Source organism: Megalops cyprinoides, chromosome 4 (genome assembly GCF_013368585.1).
Source record: "Megalops cyprinoides isolate fMegCyp1 chromosome 4, fMegCyp1.pri, whole genome shotgun sequence".
In the NCBI taxonomy this organism is placed as follows: domain Eukaryota; kingdom Metazoa; phylum Chordata; class Actinopteri; order Elopiformes; family Megalopidae; genus Megalops; species Megalops cyprinoides.
In genome coordinates, this window is record NC_050586.1 from 3,970,001 (window position 1) to 3,980,620 (window position 10,620).

At 47.1% G+C, this 10,620-nt stretch overlaps 1 protein-coding gene across 1 annotated transcript in view; it reads left to right on the forward strand.

Annotated features, from left to right (window-relative positions):
- The window catches only part of gapvd1 (GTPase activating protein and VPS9 domains 1), a 48,873-nt gene extending 38,629 nt beyond the window's left edge, over positions 1-10,244 (forward strand). Inside the window, 10 exon segments of the mRNA XM_036526632.1 lie at positions 1,600-1,671; positions 1,832-1,954; positions 2,133-2,265; positions 2,712-2,824; positions 3,440-3,599; positions 4,023-4,210; positions 5,603-5,816; positions 6,133-6,205; positions 8,150-8,347; positions 9,702-10,244. Of these exon segments, the coding sequence (XP_036382525.1) occupies positions 1,600-1,671; positions 1,832-1,954; positions 2,133-2,265; positions 2,712-2,824; positions 3,440-3,599; positions 4,023-4,210; positions 5,603-5,816; positions 6,133-6,205; positions 8,150-8,347; positions 9,702-9,842 (1,415 nt within the window). The 3' untranslated portion in view covers positions 9,843-10,244.
- Positions 10,245-10,620: the final 376 nt, after the last annotated feature.

Consider the following 10,620-nt stretch of genomic DNA (forward strand, 5'->3'; position numbering starts at 1 on the left):
CTGTTGATCATCAGTGCCGTTCCGCTCGGACGGGTGGGGGTGGGGGTGTTTGAAATAGATTCCATTCCAGGAATTCATTCGTGTCTGTGATAAAACCAGGGAGATGATCTGAAGGCCTCTATGGCTTTTCATATCCATGAGGCATGAGGCAGAACACAGAACGTTGGATCAGTGATCAGTCGAAATAAAAGATAGCAAGTGACCAAATAAGTCATCCTGATTTTGAGTAGGGCTTCGTGTGTGACTTGAATAGCTTTTATAAATAGATTATAGATAGATTATAAATAGATTCATAGGCATTTATAAATAGATGTGGTGCTAATTCCTCTTCAACAGTTCATGTTTCTTTCTGCTAATGAAAGTAGATGGTAGAATGCCTCTTATTTAAGATGATGATAAATTGGTCATTTAGGGTTACAGGTTACAGTTTAGTGAAACGATGAAGTGAATTGCTGTGCATATTAATGAATGAAGTCATCTGTAGCGGGCATCTCCAGACCAAATATTGAAACGATGCAAAACTTGCGCTATTGTGCATTACCAGTATGCAAGCCTTATCTCTTTATTCACGTGCTTACACAGACACGCACACTGTACAGGCATACATACATGTCACCTTGGCAGACATGTGTGCACATATATGCATATGTGTATATATGATAAAGTGATGCTCTGTCCCATAGCGGCCTGGTCATGTAGTTTTATTTGCTGTAGCGGGAGCATTTTTTGCCAAGCTCTGCCATTTTCCTTTGCTAACACAGTAGCTGTCCGTGCGCAGTTGCTACAATACCGTATGTCACTGTTAGTCTGTACAGAGTGTGAGCGCCGTCTGTGATCATACATATTTTTGCCTAAGTTTTCGGTCATGTAAGATCGGTAAAAAAAAAAAAAAGAGTCTTCCAATGATTTGTGTGGCGGTCTACAGAAAACCTGTTACGTGAAAGTTTGCTTTAATTGTTCAAAAGGACACACTGTCCCACACTCAGAGCTGTCCATGTGTAAGTGGGATCCACATGTTAATGTGTTAGTTCATTCATTCAGTCCTGGCACTTTCAGTCATATCCTCACAGCACAGACCCCAGCTGTCAGTAGCAGCGTGTTTAGGCAGAGTATATACTGTATGCTCACAGCACCCAGCTAGCACCATTAGCACGTCCTACTGTTGTCTTACAAGTAGGACTGCATGTGCAGGGTTATGTCACACGCTTCTGCGGCGTGTCTTTTTATAGTCTGTCTTAACGTAAATTTAAAAAAAAAACATTGGAAACAATATGGAAAAATAATGGAATAAAAATCCATTTCCTAGCATATTTAGTAAAAAACACGAAAACGGTATTTTTTCTCACTCTTGAATTTTTTTAGTCGTTTTGCTGTAACCCTTCTTTTTGACCTCAAACTGACCTTGACCTTCACCTTCACCTTGGGCTTGTAGCCTGTAAATCGGTCACAGGGAGGTGTGAGGTGTTTCCTTAGACCGCCACACGTTTATTAAAGCTGTTTATCTCCTGTACTCACGAGGCGGTGATTGGAAAGGCGTGCTCTATCGGAGGGTCGCCGCGACCTCTGACCCCTCCCTCACAGCATCCTCTCTCCCCGCAGCTCCGATAGCGGCCTTCCGGAAGCGGGACAAGCCAGAGAAAGAGGATGCGGCCCCCGAGCGCGCCCCTCAAGGTAGGCGCAGCCACTTCCTGTCACCCCTGCGGCCGTGTCAGACCCACCGGCGCGAGCGTGGGAGGGAATGAGAGAGAGGACAGCAGCGCTGGTGGGTGAGGCTGCGCTCTGAGTGTTGCGCTGACCCGTGTGTCCGTCTGTCCGTCTGTCTGTCTCTCAGACGAGCCCCTGCCCAGGCAGAACACACAGGACCAGGCAGCAGAAGACATCCTGGACAAGTATCGCAACATCAAGCGGACCAGCCCCAGTGACGGGGCGACGGCGGCCTCGTACGACGGCCAGGGTGAGACACGCACACCCGCACACACATGCACACGCATACACGTTCACATACATGCACGCATATACACACAAGGTGCATCCGTTTTCTGACTTTTGCATTGTACAGCACGTGTTATAATGTATTTTAATAATGTCGGCAGTGGTGTGACTGGAGCGTGTGTGTGATTGTGTGCGCACAGAGGCTTGTGGTGCAGAAGGGGAGTGTGTTCACGACTCTCCCAGAGAGGAAGTTCTGCAGAACATCTCCACAGACGACCTGCCTGACTCCGCCAGCCAGACCGCCCCTCCACAGGACACCACATTCTCATTCAGGTGCGTGTGTGAGTGCGTGTGCGTGCGTGTGAACCTGTGTGTGTGTGCGCGTATGTGTGCGAGTGTGTGTGTGTTCACATGCGTTTCCACATGTGTGTCTGCGTGAGAGTGTTTGTTTGCCTGTGTGTGCATGTGTGTGTCTATGTATGTATGTGTGCATCTGTATGTTCACATATGTGTGTGTGTCTCTGTGAAAGAGATTGAGAGGAAGGAAGAAAGAGAAGTGAGAAGTGAGAGAGGGAAGGGGGGTGTGGACGGGCAGAGTAACACACAGGGAAGGGAAGGAAGAGTCCTGAGATTTCAAAGGGTTAAAAAGCTGCATCATTACTGAATAGCTCCTGTCATGCTAATGAGGCGGGTTCAGTTCCTGGGAGAGACGGTTACTTTTCCCCACAGCTGGTGTTATTCGACTCTCGTTCGTGTTTCTCTCCCTCCTCCTTTTGCAGCGATGCGAAGAAGAAGCTCAGACTGGCCCTGTGTTCCGCTGACTCGGTGGTCTGCCCCATCACAGTCCCCGCCTCCACCCGCAACGGCCTGCCTGACCACACCGACCCCGAAGGTAGTGCGGTCGTGCTGTGGTCACACTGCAGTTATACTGCGGTCACGTTGTGGTCATGCTGTGGTCTGCTTCTTGGTTTAATGGCTGTTTTACTGTGTGTGTGTGTGTGTGTGTGTGTGTGTGTGTGTGTGTGTGTGTGTGTGTGTGTGTGTGTGTGTGTGTTGGGGGGGGGGGTTCTCAGTGGGATGGTACACTAGCAGGGAAGATAGATATTAGGATCCAAATGGTACGGCACATATTAATGCCTGTAACACATAAAGCTATCTGTCAAATCAATGTGTACATTCACAAATCACAGGCTGATATCATTACAACACCCCCCCTCACCCTTAAGATGCAAGGAGTGTGTACCCTTCAGTATCTGTGGCTCCATTCAGTATGAGCCTGTTTATGAGTCAGCCTGTGTCTGACTCTTGGTTCCTTATGAGTCTCGGTGTCTGACTCTCGCTTCTCAAGGTGCCTCAGTGTCTCTGACTCCAGCTCCTGTCGGGATTTGTCATCTGTGACTTTAACTGCTGGCTCTGCCCCAGTGTCTTTGACTCTCCTTTGTTTCTGCCTCTCGATCCCTGTGGCGCCTGCTCGCCTCTGACACCCGGCCCTGTCTCTCTCTCCCAGACAATGAGATCGTGTGCTTCCTGAAGGTGCAGCTGGCGGAAGCCATCAACCTGCAGGATAAGAGTCAGATGGCCCAGATCCAGGAGACCACGCGCTGCGTGAGCCGCTTCGACGCGCGCACCTGCAAAAAGCTGCTGGCTGCCATCGCCGACGACTACAGGTACATACAGGGGACGTACAGGAAACCCAAAGGTCAGAGAGCAAGCTCCTTTAGCCCTGACACTCACCTTACTGGTGGTTTATTTAGAAATATACAGGTTCTTCACTGATGATGTGATTTGTGTTGGCAAGTAACATTATCTGTTTAGTTGCATAGTGGATACCTTAATCCAGAGCAACTTACTATTTACCTATAAGTCATTGTAGGTAAATAGTAAGTACAGACAGAGACAGTGCTAGCAACAGTTTATTGAACAGTAATAACAGCAGTAATTACAGAAAGCAGCTCAGATTAAGGGTAGCGAGACAGGTGAGCTTCAAACCTGAAACAGTCTATGCATCCACTCACACAATGGATGTAATGTAATATATGTGTGTGTGTGTGTGTGTGTGTGTGTGTCGTGACACCTCTCCCCCACCGCAGGAAGAGGGCGCCCTACATCGCGTACCTGACCAGGTGTCGGCAGGGGCTGCAGACGTCACAGGCGCACCTGGAGAGGCTACTGCAGAGGGTGCTGAGGGATAAGGAGGTGGCCAACCGCTACTTCACCACCGTCTGCGTGCGGCTGCTGCTCGAGCACATGGAGGCCAAGATGCAGGAATTCATCAAAGGTATGTGGCTCCGCCCCTCCTCCCCACCCGCACTCCCATTGGCTGCTCATAGAGGGATACTGTGTGTCCTGCTAATGCTAATGGGCACCCAGGGCTGCTCTTTGAAAAGCACATGTATCAATTTTATAGGATTTATGACTATTATACATAGGATAATATGTATAAGATAGATAGGACCACCCTGTATGCCTCTTAAACACCCCCTTTTTGGGATGAATGCTGAGTGAAGACCCATTGCTGCTGTAACCTGTTGATATGAATATTTCCTCAGTTGAAATGAAAGCCTGGTTGGAAAATGGCTTTCTGAAGGAACACAGAATGACTAAGCTTTCTCTCTGGGTGTCTGTACAGGCCATGTGACCTGACCAGTGTTTCTGCGCAGTGGTAGGAAAATGTCTAGTCTCAACATTCTACTCTGGTGTGGGGTGGGCTGTTGTAGTTGGACAAAAAAAAAATTCACTTGGACCACAGAGGGAAACGGCTGCAATTCCTTCCGGGCCTTCACAGGCACCAGGGGGCGCCAGACCCTAAAAACGAAAGCCCGTAGGGGGTTGAGAAGTCATTCAGGGTGACTCGCGAGATTAAAGCAGTCAGTGAATTAAATGGTATTTGATGCAGCGCTATTAACAAAGGGGGCCTGTCACACGGCGCTTTGCGGAGCACAGCTCATATCAACAGTGCTAACAGTAACGGTAGGAAGCGGAAAGGAAATGGCCCAGAGAGATGGCAGCACAGCCAGCGAGCTGAGATCATTCTGCACCTGATCTGGGGCAGACTGACTGCCTAATGAAACAGCACACACCCGCATGTATTAAGGTATCACATAAATGACAGGCTGCCTAGGGGTACGAAACAAAAATGCAAGAAAACACTGAAACGTCCCCTCGTCACAGCCAAAAGCATTCGTAAAATGTTCTCAGCCTGTGTTGGAAGTTAATAGATTTGCACTGACATTAGAGAGAAATCAGCTGTAGAAGATGCATTTATCAGTCATTAAATCTACAAGTTATGAAAAATTGTGAATGTTTAAACATCTGGAACTTTGGGCGTAAGACTCAAAACAGAGATAATATTTTGAGTGTCAGTTTATTAGGTGGGTATAAATGCAAGCTTATATTAAATCCTAATGTAACTTTATATACTTTCTTGCAGATTCTTTGCCACCTCCAATAGTGAAAAAAGATAAAATACAACCTGGTTTGCAATTAATGAAGAGCAGTATTGATTTTTTTAATCTAATGTTCCAGTCCATGTCTTTAATGGATTTAACTAAAACGAACCTCATAATTCTAGTTCTGGTTGAAGAGAAGCTCTGATTGGCCAGTTTATGGTGGGGTGTTGAGGCTGTCTGTAGGCTGAGTCTCTGTGTCTGTGCTAACCCCGCCCCCTCAGCGTTCCAGACGTGCACGGCAGCCGACGAGAAGACGGCGGCGGTGGAGGACTTCCTGCGGTACCTGTACGGAGCCATGGCCCACGATGCCATCTGGCAGTACGCCAGCGAGGAGCAGCTGCAGGACGCCCAGATGGCCATCGAGCGCAGCGTCATGAACCGCATCTTCAAGCTGGCCTTCTACCCCAACCAGGACGGGGACATCCTGCGTGACCAGTACGCCCCTCCGACCCCTGACCCCTGACCCCTGACCCACCACACACATACACACACACACACACTGTTTGACTGAGAGAGCCATTCTTCGCAATGTCTGTGCAACATCCAGAGACACTGAATTCTGCATTACCTGGCTGAACTTATCACTGATTCCCATACTGAATAAGCCCATCTCCACGCTGTAGGTATCAGTGAATTCCCTTGCATGTTGTACAGTATTATATTATCTGTAAATGTTTTAATGGTAATTTACTGGCTGCTGAGGAACTTAAGTGAAATCACTGCTGAACTTGGGATGATCCATCTGTTCCAGGGTCTTACAGGAGCACATTCAGCGCCTCTCCAAAGTAGTGACAGCCAATCACAGAGCCCTTCAGATCCCAGAGGTAGGAATGTAATGGTTAGACACCAGATGGTTTTCAGTCCAAGTACACCTGTAAATATACCTGTAATATATCTGTGAATATGTGTAAACCTTATTTAGTTAATATGTAAGTAGTTCTGCATAGTGGTCTTCTCTGAGCAAAGATAACTAATCTTTTTTTCAACTGGTTTTCAGATTTTTTGTTGAATGTTAGACTAGCTGGGATTTTATTTACTCAGTTCATCAGCCATTGTTTTTTTTCCTAAAATGTATACAAAACATGTAATACGCAGGTTGCTCTGGATAAGAGTGTCTGTGAGAATAGCAGTATATTTTGTCTGCATGTAATTACTTTTTCAAATTCCTGTAATTTACTTGGTAAATATATCACAGAGAGTTTCAGCTTCTGGCCTGTGTGCAAGTCTTAATTCTCCACGATACATGTGAAATTTCAAAGACTTCCTAATGGAACGAATCGGGTTAATCTGCAAATAATGTGAGAGAGAGCAAACAGCAGCCGTGGGCTAACAACACGACACAGAGACGTCTCCAGGTATCTCAGCTAACATGCTAATTCCCCTCCGCTCATTAACACCTTCCACACACACTGAAGGAGGCGATGCCACCCAGACAAAGATCCACCGGCATCGCGGCTGACGTGTTGGTACCTCAGACGTTCAGACGTGTTTGGAAAGCTCTCCTGACAGCATTTGGCTTCCTTTGAAAACAAACTTACTTAACATCCAAGCGAGTTGGCTTTGTGGCACAGTTTAAGGAGTTGGACTTGTAAACCAGAGGTTGCTGGTTCAAATCCTATGTAGGGCACTTCTGCCCTCCTGCTATAGCAGATATCCAGTTTTATGAATGATCTGTGTGTATGATTTAATATAAACGGGGCTGTAAAAATAATATAAACCGTAATAATAATCCTAATAAAAACCAGAGTGCCTCATACTTTCTGTGCCTGGCCTTCTAATAAGTGCTGCCCACTGTAGATTAAACTGATCTGAATGTTGTAATCCCAGTTTTTCTTTCTGTTTCAGTATATTACGGGATATCAGTATATCAATAATCTGCGAAAGCCCACCCTTACTAATCATAATACACAATCTAATGTAACAGATCTTTTTTCCCTCAAATTATTACGTAGAACATTTCTCAAAAGCTTGCTTAAAACGTTTGCCTAAAAAATGAATGCACCAGAGATTCAGTTCAGTGACATTTTCTGAATAATACCAGCTATAAATGTTATATGATGTAACTTCATTTATGAATTTCCTTTATGCCAAGGTAAAACCTCACAGTTGTTACTGTTATTTCTGCTTGAATTTGTTGTTTTGAAAGAAGGTGGTGTGAACGCTGAAACTCCCATTTCCCATAAATATGAACAGAAGTGTGTGCTGGTTAAAAGTGTTGCTACTTCACTTTAACGGCTCTGACAGAAAACAAAAGATGGAGATGTTCGGAGGAAAGGAATGGATTGGTTTTAGACAGCCCCCAGACGCGGAAATTAAGGCATGCTTTTTGAGACGGCCCGAAACGTCCAGGAGACTTGTGTTTATGGACTGTGGCTGAACTGGATTTATTAGAAGCAGAGAAGTGCATTTTTCTACTTGTGTGCACAAGTTCATTAAACGTGAGTCAGATTTATAGCAGAGCGGATCTCAGGTAATTAATAAACTGGGCTGTTTGTGCGGATGCTTCCGTGCTGCTGCAGCTGCCTGGTCCGGGTGTTATCTTCAGATGCACTGTCCATGCGCAGAACCTTAAAGGCCTGTCTGTGTTCACAACCCTGAAACAATTTTAATTCACTGCGGAGACAGAAGAGGCCTTACTGGCCGAACGGAAACTGCACGGTGTATACGAGGCAGGGCAGCGCGCTGTGTGAAGGCCAGGCTGTTTGCGCTTGTGGAGGCCGCAGGCTGCGCGTGCTAACGCGTGACTTGGACGCGTGTCTGCGCTGCAGGTGTACCTGAAGGAGGCGCCCTGGCCGTCTGCGCAGGCGGAGATCGGGACCATCAGCGCCTACAAGACGCCGCGGGACAAAGTGCAGTGCATTCTGCGTATGTGCTCCACCATCATGAACCTGCTGAGCCTGGCCAACGAGGACTCCGTCCCCGGAGCCGACGACTTCGTCCCCGTGCTCGTCTTCGTCCTCATAAAGGTGCCTCACGCACGCACAGGCACGCACGCACACACACACCGTCACACGCACACGCACGCATGCACACACACACCGTCACACGCGCGCACACATGCACACACACACGCACGCATGCACACGCACACCCACACACACACACACACGCACACACAAACACACACTCGCACGCACACACACACACACTCGCACGCACACACAGTGGCGGATATGCAGCCATGCAGCCACTGTTGTATGAAAATGCTGCACAGGATTGAAAACGCCCTCAGTGCCCTTGACTGTCCTTCCAGTGGCGGCGCCTGTAACGGTAAACATTTGGACAGACGTCCTCCCAGCAGCTCCGTAGCCAGACAGCAGAACAGAGCTCCGTCAGGCCTGCACCTCAGCTGCGCTTTCAGAGCCGCTTGTGAAGCCAGATACACTTCAGGCACATTCAAATAAAGGTGTAGCGAAGCCCAGTCCTGTCTGTATGAAAGGCCTGTGTGCGTGAAGCCCTCATAAACTCCCTCTGCCAGGCCGGCCCTGCCTCCACACTGCTCTGACTGTCTGAGTGCTCTGCAGGCCAGGCGAGGAAATACTGAATGCTAAAGAGCATCAAACGCTGTGTGTGAGCGCATGTGCATGCACCTGTGTGTGTGTGTGTGTGTGTGAGCGCATGTGCATGCACCTGTGTGTGTGTGTGTGTGTGTGTGTGTGTGTGTGTGTGCGCGTTTGTTTGTGAGGGTGTGTGTGTATGTGTGCGTTTGTTTGTGAGGGTGTGTGTGGGTTGTCAGTTACTTTTTTTTTTTTATTTTTTGTGGTTGATCCTTTTCTTGGCATGAGTTAATTAATCTAGCGATTAATCAGTTCACTTTTAATTATGGCACAGTTTCGTGCCAGCGAGTCTGACTGAGGGCTCCGTGCTGAAACAGTGCTCTGTTTGGGGAGACCAAGAGCAGAATTATTTTTCAAGGTTCGGAGATTTTAAGGGAAGCCTGAGACCGTGATGGGCCGGCGTATGTTAAATGTGTTAAAAAAAAAACAAGCTACAGTATTTTGAAAATATATATTTTTTTACTTTAGGAAATGAACCATACAGGTTTTTTATGTGTGTGTATATGCATTTTCAGTGTCCTCTGTATTTATTCACTCTCCTATACAAGAACGTGATAAAGCAGAAATATGTATGCAGTGGAGCTTTTGTTACAAAATAATGAATTTTATTCCTGAAATTATATGTCTTAAATGTGTGCATTTACACATGTGTATGTGTAGGGTGTGTGTGTGTAGTGTGTATGGGCAGATACAAGCACACATAGATAATACAAACACACATTTAGCTCCCAGCACTGAGCGCCCCCTCCCTCTCCCCCCCCAGGCTAACCCGCCCTGCCTGCTGTCCACCATTCAGTACATCAATAATTTCTACGCCAGTCGGCTGACCGGGGAGGAGTGCTATTGGTGGATGCAGTTCACCGCAGCGGTGGAGTTCATTAAGACCATCGACGACCGCAAGTGATGCAGAACAGCCACCTGTACAGGCATGCTTGGAGATGGGGGGGTGATGTGGGGGGGGGGCTGCCCAACCAACTGCTCCAGCACCACATGTACAGCCAGCTCTTACACTCTGTATAGCTGTACATAGGGTAAGGGATGTTTTAGGATCAAAGACTATAAATATATATAATGTATATCATAATAAGAAATGCAGGTTTTACTTTAAGAAAAAAAAGGAAACATTAACCTTGAACTTACCTATTTGCTTCCCACCCCACCTCCTCTCTCATACTCATTTGCTCTTGTTCTCTCTTTCTCTGGTCATGGTGAGGGGTGGGGCTGCTGCATTTGAGATTTTACACCTGAAAGCAACCATTACGAATATGATCTAAAACTATTACGAATCCAACAGAAAAGGGACCAGGCTTTTTCCTGGGGGGGATTTCTTTTGTGTCGGAGGGAACCCACATGAGACAAAAAAAGGGGTTTGGGTGGGGGTGGGGGGTGGGGGGTGTTTTGTCAAAATATTGCTCCTTCTCATCCTCCCTTGCAAGGATACCGCCTGGTGGGCTGAGATATGCCACAAACGTTACGCCAACAGAGCCAGCAGTAACTGCCACAGTATCAGCTCACAGACAGTAGCTACAGGGCTCCACCCAGTCTAGGATGCCCGGCATTCACTTCTTAAGGATTATTTTTATGAAAAGACTAAACGCTAACGCTAACGTTGGTTATTCCAACTGAGAGACATTAGTAGGGCAGCTTTATCTCTTTTTGGAGTCACCCAGAAGCACGTCGGC